The sequence below is a fragment of the Aotus nancymaae genome, unplaced genomic scaffold, assembly GCF_030222135.1.
Source record: "Aotus nancymaae isolate 86718 unplaced genomic scaffold, 86718_ANA_hifiasm-v0.15.2.pri h1tg000036l, whole genome shotgun sequence".
Taxonomy (NCBI): domain Eukaryota; kingdom Metazoa; phylum Chordata; class Mammalia; order Primates; family Aotidae; genus Aotus; species Aotus nancymaae.
The window spans coordinates 12,576,936-12,594,600 of record NW_026988450.1 but is presented as its reverse complement, the minus strand read 5'-3'; the positions used below and the strand labels follow the sequence as shown (position 1 = coordinate 12,594,600).

The 17,665-nt window shown below is 39.3% G+C and overlaps 1 protein-coding gene across 10 annotated transcripts in view; it reads left to right on the top strand.

Annotated features, from left to right (window-relative positions):
* The window catches only part of ASPH (aspartate beta-hydroxylase), a 221,692-nt gene that overhangs the window by 143,911 nt on the left and 60,116 nt on the right, over positions 1 to 17,665 (top strand). For all 10 annotated transcript variants that reach the window (XR_010345529.1, XM_064384230.1, XM_064384227.1 and 7 more), the window contains 3 exons: positions 3,791 to 3,877; positions 11,233 to 11,383; positions 15,647 to 15,783. Coding sequence is in view for 9 of the 10 variants with exons in the window: in XM_064384230.1 (XP_064240300.1) it covers positions 3,791 to 3,877; positions 11,233 to 11,383; positions 15,647 to 15,783 (375 nt within the window). In the remaining variant the exon portion in view is untranslated. The remainder of the gene's footprint in view (positions 1 to 3,790; positions 3,878 to 11,232; positions 11,384 to 15,646; positions 15,784 to 17,665) is intronic.

The following is a 17,665-nucleotide window of genomic DNA, read 5'->3' as shown; positions in this document are numbered from 1 at the left end:
TCCTACTTTCTGATAGTAAACAAGAAATTTAACTATCTTGTTTAACTTTAAAGTGAAGCCGTCTACTGTTTGTGGTCAGTTTGTATTTCCTAATAGTAATGAAGCAATAATCTTTTTTGGCCACCTCCTCTGGCACTTTCTCTATACTAAATGCCATATGTAAAAATGGGAGTGCCTATTACACAGGTGACTTTCCGTGTAAAAAAAACATATGAACAGCTTTAGAGAAGGATTTTAATGTAATTATATGAATGGTGAAGAAGGGATCAGTTACGGGGTATTCGGCAGTGTTGCTCCTTTGGAGAAGTTATATTTTTCTCAAGGAGCACCTTGAATTTATACCAGGGAAATAAAAGAGGAAGAAGTAGCCACATATGCAGTTCTTGCTTCTGACAACAGGGAGCTGTGATTGACTGACTCATCAGCATAATTCAGTCTTTTAGGGTTGTTTTTATGGCTAGTATTTTCAGAGGATGGCTAGTATTTTATGGCTAGTATTTATGGCTAGTATTTTTGTGCACTGGACCAGCCGAGGCCAACTAACACACATCCGACGCAGAGACAGTGCAGCCTCATTTCATGACTCAAGTTCAAGGACTATGTTACATGAAAATATGTGTTCACTTTTTATCCCCCTCAGAAAAGTATAGATCAGATTATATTCCAATCCTCTATTTAAAAAATATATATATTGTTTAAAATGCTTCCCCGCCTCTGGAAAAAGATTTTGAAATGATATACTTGAGATATATTTGCTTTTTTGTTGGAATCATTTATTATTACAGCATTGTAAGTGATTTTTAAAAAGATGGGGAGAGAGTAAAGAAAATGTAACCAAACACCTGAAAGTTGACACCACAGGCTCTAAACCTTGCGAGGAATGAAATCAAGACTTCCTCGAGGGAAAACATGGAAAACAGAATCAGAAGATAAGATTAACATTGTTCATCAGAAGAGCTGTTCTGCTCCAAGTGCAGAAATAAACATTTGGCTGTAGATCTTCATAAAAGGTACACTGATGGGTGCAAAACTTCCTATTTTTCCCCTGATGTCATCTCAGCGGATTATTCTGTGCAGCTGCAGGAATATGTCTTATTGTTCTTCAGCACAGCCCATTGGCCTCATGCCAACACAGCATGGCCCACATGTATGTCTATCCCATGATGTGTCTCGGTCCTAGGACATAATTATCAGCTATGTTGAACAGATCATTTTCAGGCAATTCTGTAAACATTATGTCTTGCAACTGAGTTTTTAAATAAGAATTGAAAATAGTGTTAGGTGCTATATAAGAACATAGGGAAGTAAACACATTTGGCCAGCCAGCTGAAGTGAAAGCAAAATTGATGGCCCCTCAGGAAAGTCACACAGCCTCTGTCTTGCAGGGATTCAAAGGATGCTGCAGAGAGAGCCAAAATATCCCATTATTTTAACAACCTTGACAGTGTCAAGCAGGAACATCACATCTTACCAAATTTGTTATGAACATTGTTATTCTAATGTTTTAAGTCTGATAATAGTACATTTAGCACAATTTTCATTGAAATAGCTTTGACATTTGCAATTTAAATTGCATGAGTTGCATACTGGTCTGAAAATGGACTCCAAAAGACATGTTTCTGGCACCTTTAAATGTTATGTTTTGGGAAAAGGATCTTTACAGATATGATTAAGAACCTTGAGATATAGAGAGATTATCCTGGATTATCCAGTTGGCCTTAAATGCAATCATATTTCCTCATAAGAGAGGGACAGAGAGAAATTTGATGCAGACAAAATAAAAAGCAGCATACATAGAGGAGAAGGCAGTAAGAAGACAGAATTGGATATTGGAATGATCCGTCCACAAATCAAGAAATAATGGCAAGAGACAAGGAAAAATATTCCTGTAGAGCCTCTGGAGAGAACACAGCCCTGCTACCATCTTGATTTCAGCCCAGAGAAACTAATTTGGAAAATCTGTTCTGCAGAACTGTGAGAGAACAAAGTTCTCTTGTTTTAAGCCACAAAGTTTGTGGTAGTTTGTTACAGAGGCCATAGAAGACTAAAATAGATTTTGGTACTGGGTCTGTGGGTATACACAGAAGTCACGAATTGAGGTTTGGGAACCTCTGCCTAGATTTCAGAGGATGTATGGGATTGCCAGGATGTCCAAGCAGAAGTTTGCTGCACAGGTGCAGCCCTCATGGAGGACCTCTGCTGGGCAGTGTAGAAGGGAAATGTGGGATTGGGAGTCTCCACATAGAGTCCCCACTGGGGCACTACGTAGTGGAACTTTGAGAAGAGGGCCCCCATCCTCCAGACTCCAGAATGGTAGATCCACCAGCTTGTATCATGTGCCTGGAAAAGCCACAGACACTCAACAGCAGTTCATGAAAGCAGCTGGGAGGAGACCGTACCCTGCAAAGCCACAGGGGTGGAGCTACCCAAGACCATGGGACTTGTATCAGCGTGACCTGGATGTGAGACATGGAGTCAAAGAAGATGATTTCAGATATTTAAAACTTAATGACTGCCACACTGGATTTCAGACTTGCATGGGGCCTATAGCCCCTTTGTTTTGACCAATTTCTCCCATTTCGAATGAGAGCATTTGTTCAACGCCTGTACCTCCATTGTATCTTAGAAGTAACTAATTTGCTTTTGATTTTACAGGCTCCTAAGTGGAAGGGACTTGCCTTGTCTCAGATGAGACTTTGGTCTCGGACTTTGGGTTAATGCTGGAATGAGTTAAACCTTTGGGGAACTGTTGAAAAGATATCATTGTGTTTTGAAATGTGAGGATATGAAATTTTGGAGGAATTGGGGTGGAAGTTTGATTTGGCTGTGTCCCCAGCCAAATCTCATCTCAAATTATAATCCCCATAATTCCTATGTGCCTAAGGAGAGACCTGGTAGGAGGTGATTGGATCATGGGAGCAGTTTCCTTCATGCGGTTCTCATTATAGTGAGTAAGTTCTCACTTACACAGATGAGATCTGATGGTTTTATAAAGGTCTCTTCCCCTTTCACTTCTCACTCTTTTCTCTCTTGCCACCATGTGAGGAAGGTCCTTGCTTTCCCTTTGCCTTCGGCCACAATTGTAAGTTTCCTTAGGTCTCCCCAGCTATGTGGAACTGTGATTCAATTAAACCTCTTTCCTTTATAAATTATCCAGTCTCTGGTATTTTTTACAGCAGTGTGAAAACAGACTAATACAATATTCCTTGAGAACACAGGTAGAAAGTGTACATATATTGAAGGAAAATTCAATTTCTTTAGCAAAATCACATGTTGCATCATTTATCAGGAGTCTGTCTTTATTTTTTTGAGACAGAGTCTCACTCTGTCATCTGGGTTGGAGTGCAGTGGCATGATCTCGGTTCACTGCAAGCTCCACCTCCCAGGTTCAAGTGATTCTCCTGCCTCAGCCTCCCAAGTAGCTGGGACTACAGGCGCATGCCACCACGCCCAGCTAATTTTTGTATTTTTAGTAGACATGAGGTTTTGCCATGTTGACCAAGCTGGTATTGAACTCCTGACCTCAGGTGATCCACCCAACTCAGCCTCCCAAAGTGCTGGGATTACAGGCGTGAGCCACCCTCCTGGCCAGGTGCCTGTCTTTTTAAAAATTGAGTAAATATATGTTCATTACTAGTTTTCTGTTTGCCTTAAACTAGTAAAATCTTAAAACTATATACTCGGGAATGAATCTAGGAAATTCTGACAAAATCACTTGCTGAATATTAAATAAAAATATTGATTGATTATGCATTTTAATTTACTTTATGTAATTTTGTCTTTCTAACAGGGAAAAATTGAGGAAGCAGTGAATGCATTTAAAGAACTAGTACGCAAATACCCTCAGAGTCCACGAGCAAGATATGGGAAGGCGCAGGTATTCTGAGATTCTTCTCCTTAGGACACTTTTTTGATGTTCATGTGTTCTGTGTAATTGGATTTTTTACTCCTTACTATTTGCATTTGCTTTTTTCCCTTTCTAATTTCTACACAGAATCAGTTTCTCATGTATATGCATAAACCCAAGCAGAAACACAATTAATTATTGCTATTGCATGCTGCTGAATTTAGTAAATTTTTTTTCTGCCCCCCCGTTCGTATGCCTTCTCTCTGGTTTTGAAAAGAAAATAAAGAGTAACACTTTTGTCATTGATTTACCATCCCCTCATGTCCCATTTCATCTAATTCCATCATACAGTGTTCCCTTGAGGCTCCTTAGAGCTTTCAGACTCAGTTTTGAAACTGGAGGTTGCAAGTATGCTTAGGAAATACCTTTCTAAAATATAAAGTGGAACATACTTTTTTTTCCTCCATAGTTTCTTTCAACAGACTCATTTTTTAGCAGCTACTTTTATCCTCATCTCCCACCATCGCGTTCCTTGTCTGGCGTTCTCTAGTTTCCAACTTCTTTCATGAAGCATGTGCCTGTTCACCTGTAACTGCATAAACCCACTGTGTGTCAGTGTTTTACGCCCTAGGAATGTCTGTTTTGTATTCTTTTATGAGGTGGTTGGTCAGGTGCAGCTACAAGAGGTCTCACAGGACAGGATTGGGGAAAAGCAAAGTTTATTATGCTCACAAGTCCTAGAGACAGGAGACCCACCCAGCATGCCACACAGGGCTACATGGGAAAGACTCAAGGTGATCAGGGGATGGCAGGCAAGAGCGAGGGTGATTGGCCACAGCCTTTATTGAGGTTTCCATGGAAAAGGCAAGGTATGGTCGATGAATAGTTTTGGATTGGCTGGTTTGAATAATTTCAGCCACCTTTTGCCTACAGGGGTGTTACCTGGCCCTGAGATGATTAAAATACAGGAGACGTGGCTCTGGATTGGTTAGTTTGCATGCTCCTGGCTGAGCACTGGCCATCGCAGAATTGTCTAGCTCAGGGAAATCTCTTTCTAGCCAGAGAGGTTTTTTAAGATTTCAAAACATCATAATATACAGAAAATTTAAAAATAATTACAATGTAATACAATGAATGTTCCTGTGGATTCTAGTGGAAGATTTTTTTTTTTAATTACTTAAAGAATATTTAGTGAGAACCCACTATGTGCCAGGCAGTAGAGATCCAGCCATCAACAGAACATATTTTAAAAGCCCCTGAGCTTATGGGGTTTCCATTGTAAAGGGGAAGGCAATGCATAAGACAAATTAGTCCAATGTATATGCTTACTAGGGCTAAGTGCTATGGCAAGAATAAAGAAAGCAGGGAAGAGCCAGTAGATATGTGAGAGGGTTGACGAGGTATGAAGGGTGGCAGGGAAAGGTCTCGTCAAGGAGGTGACGTTTGAGCAAAGCCCTGAAAGTCTTTAAAATAAATATATACTTAAGGAGCATTATAAAGTATTAAGAATAAATATGTTAGATCATCTTACCTGATAAGACATGCTGTGAAGAAAAGAAGAAAAGGTAATGGAATAAAGGGCATACCTATTAAGATTTTTTTGGCTGCAAGTAACATGGTTGAAAGTAATGGGGCAGACAGCACTTTAGACGAGGTGGGCAGAAAAGGCCTCTCTAGGGAGGCACCATGTGGCTGAGATGTGAGGAGGTTATGTTAATAGAAGGAGCTGTCCAGGCAAGAGGGAGCAGCAAGTCAAAGGCTTTGAAGCAGGAAACCAATCTTAGGATAAGCCTGAGGAGAGAAAGCAGGCCATGCTGGGGGAAGGAAAAGGAGAATCAAGGAGGCTGGGGCCTTGCCATTTTTATTCTACATGTGCTGGGAAGCCATGGGAGGGTTTTATGCATGGGCGTGACAGTCTGGTTGTTTTCTGTAAAGCTTGCTTTGGTTGCTGAGTGGAAAATGGATTATGGAGGCAAAAGTAGATGCAAGAAGAATAGAAGGCTATTGCAAGTATAGGAAGAGATGCTGGTGGCTTGGACTGTGGTCATGGCCATGGAGATGAGGGAAGTGGGCAGGTGGTGGAGCTGAAAGAACTTGAGGATGGATTAGATGTAAAAGGGTCAGAGGAAGAGGACTCAAGGCGGACCCCTGAGTTTTTGGTTCAGCCAGCTGAGGAGAGGATAATGCCGGTTACTGACCAGGAGGAGCAACTCAGGAGTGATGCAGAAGTCAAGAGTTCAGGAGTTTGCTATTGGTCTTATTAAGCTTGCAATACCTATTAGACATTCAGGTGGACATGTCAAGTAGACCATTGGATTCCCAGAGCCTGGAACTTGGAGAAAAAGCTGGGGCAGGATATCAAAATGTGCCAGTCAGTAAAGCTCCAGCAACCCTGCCTAGGGGTCCAGATCACCAACCCTGCTGGGAAACGGTAGGCTGGGAGTGCAGAAATTTTCCAGACAGAGGTGAAGCTGACAGCACCCCTCTGGAGAAGGTCCATGCAGACATTTGTGCAGGACATACACAGGAAGTAGCTCAGCTGTAGAGAAAACAAGTGAAGTTTGTTCTGAACTGAAGGTGGTGACGACTTGAGATCCAGATGCTCAGTGTCTTCTTACATCCCCATTAAAAAGTAATTAATATAATGTTTACTGATTCGATTTTAATTAAATTTGTGAAAAATTGATGCAAATAAGTTCCTCTTGTTCTTGGTACCAACCAACTTTAGCAGATAGCAACTGTTTCATTTGTATAAATTAATTTGATCAGTAATTCTCTAAAATTGCCAAATCATATTGCTATTGATAGAGTGTATTTGTTACCAAAAGATCATGCCTAGTCAAGTAAGTAGTGTTCTTTCTCACTAGTATTAAGTCATTTCATTAAGAGAAGCATATTAACTAGAGGGAGAAATGATTTATACAAATGCTAATTTAATTTTGGCAAAAATGTTTTATACTTTAGAAGCTTTTCTTATATGTAATACTAATTGTGAGTGCCAAAGTCTAAATACATGAAGTGCTCTTGAAACAATGTGATTGCTGTGTTTATAGTCAGCCCTCCCAATCTTCATGTTTCATATCCGTGGATTCAACCAACCACAGATTGAAAATATTCGGAAAAAAATAAAAAATAACAATGCAACAATAAAAATAATGCCAATAAAAATGATACACTATAGCATCTATTTACATAGCGGTTACCTTGTATTAGGTATAATAAGTAATCTAGCAATGATTTAAATTAATCAGGAGGATATGTAGAGGCAATATGCAAATACTATACCATTTTATATCAGGAACCTGAGCATCTGCAGACTGTGATATTGTAGTGGGGCAGTGGTGGTTGTGGTCTTAAAACTAATCTCCTGTATATAACTAAGGATGACTGTATATCCATATTTCACAGTAGAAATTTGAGATTTAGGCTTCAATCAGTATCTTTTATCTCTAAGCTATTATGCTCCAATGTGTTATTGCTATTAATATTAATATGGCATACAGCAAAATTTAGGCATGGTAAATTAAATTTTAATTGAGTAATTAATTTAAAGGATACTTCAAATTCATAGTAGTTTTAAAAATAAAAATTCAACAGAAGATGAGTTTTATAAGAAGAAATAAATTATGACTTCTTTATTCTTTGTTAGTAGATTACAGAATTACTTTGGAATATTCCAACAAATTTTTTAAATTTAGCAACCTTAAGTCATATATAAACTATAGTATCTATCATTTCTAAAATAGCACTCATACTGTCTTATTCTTCATATCACCAAAAATCAATTTTGATCAAGTTCCTTGAACATTGGACACAAAATCTTAAAATATAAACTCAGTTCTCTTTATTACATTTCACAAACCATTAATGCCTTTGAGGCAGAAAATGATACATCTCGTAGAAAGATTGGTTGAGTGAATTAGCTAGAGTCAACAAAAGGCTTTGCGATGTTAACGTCCTGTAACAAATATTCAGTTTCAGCTCAGCTTGTTTTATCTACAGATGCTAAACTGATAAAAATCAATCTGTAGACTTTTCAATACAAGTGCCTTTAAGTTTTATTCAAGAGATTATAAAGAATTATGTGCCATTTTAGCAATGATATTTTTCCAATTCTGCAAGTTGTAAATGTTAATGTTTCATTAAAACACAGGACCTTGGGGCACCAAAGAGGGGACAAGGCATACAGATTATACCATCTCTCTCACTTTTCAGATTGAGTTTAAAGGTATTTACTCCAATCTCAATAAAGAAGGACTACCTTGGTAGGCCTTTGTCTCCCACGAATGCTGCAGAGACCTCCAGATCCAGGATCTTTCTGAGCACTTGTAGGTTCAAAATGAAGACAGTGAACCACAGATGGTTTACACTTTACAATGTTTTTTCTTAACAATTTTTCAACTTTATAATGGTGTGAAAGTGATACACATTCAGAAGAAACTGTACTTCAGAATAGTATCCAATAAATTACATGAGATAGTCGACATTGTATTATAAAATAGGCTTTATGCTAGGTAATTTTGCGCAAATGTAGGCTGATGAAGTTTTCTGAGCACATATAATATAGGCTATGCTAAGCTATGATGTTCAGTAGGTTATGTATATTTAATGCATTTTTGACTTTACAATGTTTCAACTTACAATGGGGTGTAACTTCAACTTACGACCCCCCCCACCACCCCCATCATAACTTCAACCTAGGATGGTTTCGAAAGGAGTCTCAGGTCTAGAACTCTGTATTTCTGCAAAGTCATCTATCAACACTCATATTCTGGGGAGTTAACTCACTATAACAAAACTCACAAGGAGCTGATGCCTATACAGAAAAGTCAGCATATGAATATATGATAGAAGGCCATGCCGGCATCATGATCAGTGTGGGTCATTGACACTGGACTTTCTCTCCTGGTAGGTAAGTCTATTCTGGAGACCATTTACAGACTTTCAAAGATAGTGAATGGTCTGGAGCATATATCCATTTAGCAAGGGTGAATCACCTTTTCTAATCTAGAGATTTTTATCCTACCAAGTTTTCTTTCTCATAAATCTGTCCACTTCTATCACTACTGCTTTAATTCTAGCCCTCATCGTTTTGGAAAACTTGTCCTAATCAGTTCATATTATCAAGTAATATCATGAATGTGTTATTTTGTGAAAAAAAAGAAAGAAGAAAAAACATAGTTGTCTTATTTTGTCAATTTATGCTAATTCTTAGGGTTTCTTTTGTTCGTTTTTTGTTTTTTTTTCCTTTGGCATGTGGGAAGGATGGGTCATATTCTTACCGTGCCCTCAAATTGTAGAGTGATACTTTATTTTGGTTCTGCAGACATCTGTATATTAACTACAGCACACACTGTAACAACATAAACATGTTTAAATATTATGAGAAAAAAAATAAACGTGTGCTAATTTTAGCATCTAGCTAGAAAAATTTTTCCTTAAGTGATAGTCTTCAGATTGTAGCCTCCTAAATCTCCTCTCTCTTCCTGCCTCCAGTATTTTACTCCCCATTCTCGGTTTCCAGCTAAGAACGTTGATTCTTATTTCACTAAGAAAATAGAAATATCCAGAGAATTTCCACATGATGCTGCTGCTTTGCTAACAGCCATCCTCTACCTGTGCCCATATGCTCTGCCTTCCCTCCTGTTAGCACAGATGGACTGTTCGGTCCCTGTTCCTCTCTCACCTGCTGAAGGACATCCCTCTAATTTTTGTGTCTCCTTCTGCATCATCAGATTTTCCCTCTCTACAGTCTTTTGCGTCTCCTTGGAAACATGCCGTACTATTTCCCATCCTTAAAGAACTCCCCGTCTCTGCACATTGCCCTCTGCCAGCTGGCCGACTTTTCTGCTCTCCTTTCTGTGAAACTCCTCGAAAGAGTTATCTCCACCTCCCTCTATCCCCTGTTCTCTTGAACCTGCCGTACTCCCGTGCTCCCTCCCTTTTGCTGGTCCTCCCTTGTTATCCTGATCTCTACTGACCTTGAAACATTGGAGTTCCTTAGGATTCAGTTGTTGACTGCTCTGTTCTCTGTCTAGACTCTCGGCTGCTTCTAGCTTCCTAGCTTTGCATACCATCTTCATCCTTGATATTCCCATACCTTCCTACTGAACTCCAGACTCACATATGCCCCTTCCTGGTCAGTAGCTCCATTTGGATATCTTATACGCATTTTAGATTTAATGTGTCTAAAATGAAACTCCTGATTCCATACTGCCCCCAAACCCGCTTCTGCCCTGTCTTCCCATTCTCAAGGAATAACCGTTCATCCAGGAATCACTGAAGCCAAAACCTTGCTCCCTTTGGTTTCTTCCCTCACACCCTACATTTAGAACATCAGCAAATCTGTTGGCTCTGACCTTCAAAATGTATCTGTAGTCCCACCACTTGTTACCACTTCCATTACTGCTACCTTAGTCCAAGCCACAATCATCCCACACCTGGATTCCTGCTGGAGTATTCTACTCTCCCAGCTTCCCAGTCTGTTCTCCGTACGGCTGCCACCACGATCCCTTCAACACGTACATCAGATCGTTTCAAAAGCCCCATTGTCTTTCTGTCTCACTTTGTGTACTAGAACTGTCAGTAGCTTGCCAGGCCCTGCATTACCTGACAGCCCTCGTTGGTCTTCCCTTTCCTCCTCTCCATGGCACCACCTTTCCTCGATCCCCTACCTCCAAGCCATTGCCTTGTTCTTGCGCTTTTCCCTGCCTGGAAGGCTACTGCCGAGGGTATCATCATAACTTACTCTCTCTCTTCTTTCAGGCCATCCCCATCATCCTGATTAAATGAGCAACTTCTTACCATCCCACCTAACACTCCTAAGCCTGCTTTGTTTTTATCTACCGCACTTAATGGCTTTTAGACACACAGTACCTTTATTTGTTTATTATATTTGCCACCTTTCCAAAGTCGATGCAAAGTAGAAATCAAAAAGGGCTTTGTCTGTTTTGTTCAATTTGTCTGCCACATTTGTAGAAGGGTGCCTCTCTCCCAGAAAACAGTTGTTAAATGAATGAATGCACACACGAATAAATTAATGAAAGAACGGGAGCTTGGACTGGAGACCTGTCTATATAATGTCAGTGCCTATCTAATGTCATCCTATATAATAGGAGGTACATCTCCATCAGCCCAGCATGTATTAGTCCTGCTTTTATGACATTCCTTCTTGTCTTTAGTAACAAACTTTTCTTTGTATTATTAAAATACTGTGTTGATTTTCTGTCTTTTGTTAGTTTTTTTATCTCTTGATAAGGAGAAAAGGCTAATATGTCTTACATTTCTTTTAAAGCATGTCCAAAAGTTAACTTTTTATGAATATTTTGGGTAATTACAAACACAGCTATTCATGGGACATTTATTCAGTCTGGGACTTCTTCTAGTGTGAGGACGATTTGGCTGAAAAGAGGAGAAGCAATGAGATGCTACGTGGAGCCATTGAGACATACCAAGAGGTGGCCAGCCTACCCGATGTCCCTGAAGAGCTGCTGAAGTTGAGTCTGAAACGTCGCTCAGACAGGCAACAATTTCTAGGTAAGATGCAATAAAAGGTAATTCAGTAGGAAATGACATACTTTTTATCTTGAAGAATCCGAAGACTGTATTCTTCTCTTGGAAGAATTACATGTGAGAAGACCTGAGTTTTATAACTGATTTCAAGTCATGTATCTGTGTCCAGATTCACGATCTCTAAAACTGAAGTTGCAATCCTAACCGTAACATAGGCCATGCCTCAAGGATGCTGCGGGTTTGGTTCCAGACCATCAGAATAAAGAGTTACACAAATTTTTTAGTTTCCCAGGGTATCTAAAAGTTGTGTTTATACTTTGTTGTGGTGTCTTAAGTATGCAATAATATTATGTCTTAAAAAACCATGTCCCAACCCTAATTTAAAAATACTTTATTGCTCAAAAATGCTAATATAATCTGAGCCCTTAGTGAGTTGTAATCTTTTTGCTGATGAAGGTCTTGCCTCAATGTTGATAGCCAGTGACTGATCAGGGTGGTAGTTGCTGAAGGTTGGGGTGACTGAGGCAATTTCTTAAAATAAGACAATAATGAAGTTTGCTATGTTGGTTGATTCTTCCTTTCAGGAAAGATTTATGTGTAGCTTGAATGCTGTTTGACAGTATTTTGCGCACAGAACTTTTCTCAAAATTGGAGTCAATTCTCTCAAACCCTGCCACTGCTTTATCAACAGTTTATAGAATATTCTAAATCCTTTGTTGCCGTTTCAACAATGTTCACAGCATCTTCACCAGGAGTAGATTCCATCTCAAGAAACCACTTTGCTCAGCTGTAAGAAGCAACTACTCATCGATTAAAGTTTGATCGTGAGAGTGCAGCAATTCAGTCACATCTTCAGGCTCCACTGCTCATTCTAAGTCTCTTGCTATTTCCACATCTGCAGTAACTTCCTCCACTGAAGTCTTGAACCCCTCAAAGTCATTAAAGAGGGTTGGAATCAACTTCCTCCCAAACTTCTGTTAGTTTTTATGTTTTGACATGTAAATAAAATGTATTTCTTAAAGAATAGAACTTAAAGGTCTAAATTGCTTCTTGATCCATGAACTGCAGAATGGACATTGTATTAACATTCATGAGAACAACATTCACCTGCTCATACATCTCCATCAGAGTTCTTGGTGACCAGGTGCTTATCAATGAGCAGTAATATTTTGAAAGGAATCTTTTTCTTTCTTTCTTTTTTTTTTTTTTTTTTTTTTTAGGACTCAACAGTGCACTTAAAATATTCAACAAACCATGCAGTAAACAGATATCCTATCATCCAGACTTTGTTTTCTATAGAGCATTAGCGGAGTAGATTTAGCATAATTTTTTAAGGCCCAGTTTTTCAAAATAGTGAGTGAGCACGGTCTTCAACGTAGTCTCCAGCTGCGTTAGCTCCTAACAAGACAGTAGGTATATCCTTCAAAGCTTTGAAAGCAGGAATGATTTTTCTTTTGCTATGAAAGTCCTTGTTGGCATCTTCTTCCAATAGACAGTTACTTTGTCTACAAAGAAAATCTGCTGTTTATTATAGCCACCTTCATCAGTGATCTTAGCTAGATCTTCTAGAAACTTGTTGCAGCTTCTACATTAACACTTGCTACTTCCTCTTACAGTTTTATGGAGATGGTTTCTTCCCTTAAATTTCATGAACAAATCTCTGCTAGTTCTCTTCTCCCCCTTTCTTCCCATTTTAAAGGTGAGGTGAGTAGAATACTGATAGCTTGTATAATTTGCCTAAGGAATCATAGCTAACAGATTAACAGGTCTGGAATAAAAAACTCTTCCTGTGAAACCAAATTCTTGTTCTCTCTTAACTATAGCAAAATGATTATGGAGTTTGAACTTATCAGTGGAAAATTTTTATAAATGAATAATAGGTGTTTCTGGTACTATAAAAAGTTTACTTGTAAGATTTGACCCTATGTCAAGGAAAATGCTAGAAAAAATCATGAAGTAAATTTGCAAATTCTTTCAAAAGAACGTCATATCATATCTCATTAGATTTAGGGGGCTACAATCTTAAAGACTACCTTTTGGGAAAAAATTATATCAGCTAGATGCTAAAAGTAGCATTACATAATATAGAACATCATGTATCATCCTCTAGACTGACTCAGGTTCCCAGTACCAAAGGCAAGTAAGACTAGCTGTCAGCTAACTTCACGTTAAGCAGGCTTACGATTCTCTCCCCATAACAGATCATCAGTCAATGTGGAGGGAAGGAGCTAAGCCCCAAGTCACTGCCAAGGCAGGTGCTCAGCTGGCCAGGTAGTTACATGGACAGATTATTTATGTCACTTAGGGGAGGCTCCTATAGTAGAGTTAAGGCCCAGTGACCCTCCTATCCGTTTGCTGAGGATTAGAATGAAGAGGAGTTGTATCACTTTTGCAGATGAACAAAATAGGGCTAGAGCCCATGTGATGATTAAAAATGGTAAGAAATGGTTAGACTAGTATTCATATGGACCAGTGCAGCAGGAGAAAAACACGCAGCACAAATTCAGCACAGAAAAGGCAGGGCCAGGACTCTAGAGAGGCAATGTGGACACTCACCCTGGACAGAGATCAGTGATACTGGCGGGCGTGGTGGCTCACGCCTGTAATCCCAGCACTTTAGGAGACCGAGGTGAGCAGATCACCTGAGGTCATGAGTTCAAGACCAGCCTGGCCAACATGGTGAAACACGGTCTCTACTAAAAATACAAAAATTAGCCAGATGTGGTGTTGGGCGCCTGTAATCCCAGCTACTCAGGAGGCCGAGGCAGGAGAATTGCTTGAAACCAAGAGGCAGAGGTTGCAGTCAGCTGAGCTCGCATCACTCCACTTCAGCCTGGGCAACAGAGCAAGACCCCATCTCGTAAAAAAGAATCAGTGTTACTGAGTTTTCCTCTTGCCTCAGTCTCCACTGTGGCTCTGCTTCATACTGTTTAGTGATTCTGTCACTAAAGTGTTAACATTTTCTTCATCATGAATGTTTTATATTGTTATCGATTTTTAAAAGGGATGCATTAAACTCGCCTTCACATCAAAATCATGAATTTTTTTGGCATCCTCTGAAATCTTGCTCTGCGTGCCTCTCTGGCTTCACCCTGTCCTCCCCTGCAGTGGGAAGGTGACTGCGTGTTCCCCAGCAATCCATCAGCATTTGAATGTAGCTCTCTTAGAACGTCCTTGAGAATGAGGCAAGTGCACTTGAAGAGGCTCTGAGGCAACCGCAGGCAGAGGACTTTAGTGAAAATGACAAGGTGATGAAGTTGGTCACAACAGGGCTCCCGGATGCAGAGTGAGGGGACAGGGAGCAGATGGCTGCAGGAGGGGTTTGTGTCCATGCTTTCTTTGTGGATAACAGGAGAATTCTAGAAGAAAATGTGAGCCTAAGTGGGCAGGTAGGGGGAAGGAAAGGTATAGAAAAGGAAGCTCAGATTTGTTAGTGAGGAAATGATTGGAGTTCTGATTGGACTACGATTGGCCGGTAATGGGGCACAGGCCGTGGGACGAGTCGGTGATGCTTTATGGCAGATGGTTTGGCAGTGGAATAAACAGCTGCTTTAGCATACTGACACTCCTGCCACTCTCCTAGATTGTGGGCAACGAAGCCCTTTAGATAATTCACGGTTTGTTTAATGTGTGCTATTCCTCTTTTTGCACATGTTCTTCTATACAGATCAATTGAAGCTGGGTTTTTCATGATTCATGAGTGCAAAGTATACTGTTGTCCACGAGAGGGCGCCCTAATACTGATTGATGTATCATTTGCTCCATGGCTAGGTCGTTACCTAGAGATGAGCACACTGTCATTGGAGATGTGTCAGCAGTTAGGTACTGTCCTGTGTACTTTTGTGCCTTTCACATTTCATACAGGGGGCTAGATCCTGAAATTAATTAGACTTTTTACTGCTTACCCTCTATTCATAATTTTAAAGTTAATAAACCAAAAATATTTCAGCAAAACTTTTTTTTTTAACGAGGAGTTGGTAACCAAGTTTTTCTTGAGATGGAGTTTAACATAAAATGGTAAATAAATATTGCTGAATTTTAAAAAATAAGAATGTCTTTGAAATGTTTATAATCAATGCCATATTAGTATCTACTTATGGTCATTATTAATACCATTGCAACTACATTATGAAATCCTGCTAGGTACTTAGTAAACCACTGGTAAGTCAGATTTAAGCTGGTTGTCATGCTCTGGAGCATAGTCTCTCATGACTTACATTCTCAATACAAAAGTGTACATAATCTGTTTCTATTTCTATTGTGTTTTTTTATTTCCCACAAATTCAGGTCATATGAGAGGTTCCCTGCTTACCCTACAGAGGTTAGTTCATCTATTTCCCAATGATACGTCTTTAAAAAATGACCTTGGCGTGGGATACCTCTTGATAGGAGATAATGATAATGCAAAGAAGGTTTACGAAGAGGTGAGCATCAATCTTGTATTAACTACGTCAAATTAAGTTCTAAGGCTATTTGCAAATTACATTTATTAGACCAAGATTCTCTTTATTTTGAATTGTTAAAAAGCATGTATTATTATATTGAACACATTCTAAACTTTGTTTTAACAATTGCTTTTTTTCTAGATCTGAAGATTTTTAAATCTTAGTTAACACTTAGTACACTAAAAATCTTCAACTTATAATTGTGACGCTTTTAAAACTTCATATTTATCTTTCCATAAATAACCTTTCTAAAATTGTTCCTTATGACAGGAAGACGAATTTGACTTCCTATGAATGTTACACACACACACACACACACACACACACACACACACACACTCTTTTTTTTTTTTCCAGAAGTATGGTCTAGAGAGAGGCTATAGAACAGGGGCCTTTCAAGCATGTGATATAAATTGCTCACTTTTCAGCAGAGCGTTGACTCTTCAAATCCTCTGGCAAGGATGCCTTTCGAAGGATTCGAACTTTATAACAGATATTGATAGATAACCTCTAAGACGTGAGTAACTGTAAAATCTAGAGGAATGTGATTCCTTTAGGCAATGGAGGAATTCATTTGGTACAGTATAAACAGGATACCCAATGAACTTTGAAGATGGAGAAAGTGAATGCCTCTAAAAGAAAGATGAACATGTTTACTTGTGATTCTTTAATTTAGGCTCTTTGATCAGTGGTTTTCAAGCTGGTGAAGTCCACATCAGGAAGCCACCACTTAGTGATAGTCAGTTATTCCTGCTACAGTTTCGTTTTGTTTTTGGTTTTTGTTTTTGGGTTTTTTGTTTGTTTGTTTTGTTTTGTTTTGACATGCGGTTTCACTCTGTTGCCCAGACTGGAGTATATGACATGATCGTAGATCACAGCATCAACATCCCGGACTCAAGCAATCCTGCTTTAGCCTCTCAAGTAGCTGGGACTACAAGCACATGCCACCATGCCCAGCTAAATTTTTAAAAATTCTTTAGTGATGGTGGAGGTCTCCCTATGTTACCCAGGCTAGACTCAAATTCCTGGCCACAAGTGATCCTCCTGCCTCAGGCTTCCCAAATAGCTGAGATTACAGGCACAAATCATCTCACTCAACTCCTTTTACAGTAGCTTTTAAATGCTGTCAAGAACAGTCATTTCATACTCTGGCAGGCACTGGGTCTATTCTCAAAGCGGTACTTTCTTCTGTGTATTGTGTCGTGTAATAAAAATCATTGAATTTGGGAGCAGTTGTCTTTTTACCTTTCTCATAATTTTTTTATTTTCTGAGAAAGCAGAAGTAAGACCTTTGCTTTTTATAACATCACTAATAGCTACACAGGCTGGATTGAACCTTTCATGTTGACAACGTGTGCCATTTACTAAAGACCAATTCCAAGTCATAAATTAATTCCATGTGGAACATTGTATTTGTTAATGGCCAGCACATAACACTCAATGTCTTCTCTTACAAAGTATGTTTAAGAGAAACATTATATACCTCAGTGATTCGGGATCTTGTGAATGTAAGAATTGTGAAGCTATAACAAATACATCCATTATTTTGTCACTGTCAGAGGCCGCAAAAATGGAACTATAGAATTAATTCCTTCCTTCCTTCCTTCCTTCCTTCCTTCCTTCCTTCCTTCCTGCTTTCCTTCTTCTCTCCCTCACTCCCCTCCCTTCCTCCCTCCTTTCTTTCCTTCCTTGGTTTTTTCCTTCTTCCCTTTTTCCCTTCCTCCCTCCCTTCCCCCTCATTCCCTTCTTTCCTTGTAGAATTCTTCCCTGTTTTCTTTCTTCTGTCCCTCTACCGCTCCCTCTCTCACTTCCTTCCTGACCCCTTTCTCCTTCTTTCTTTCCATCTAGAAAACACTCCCAA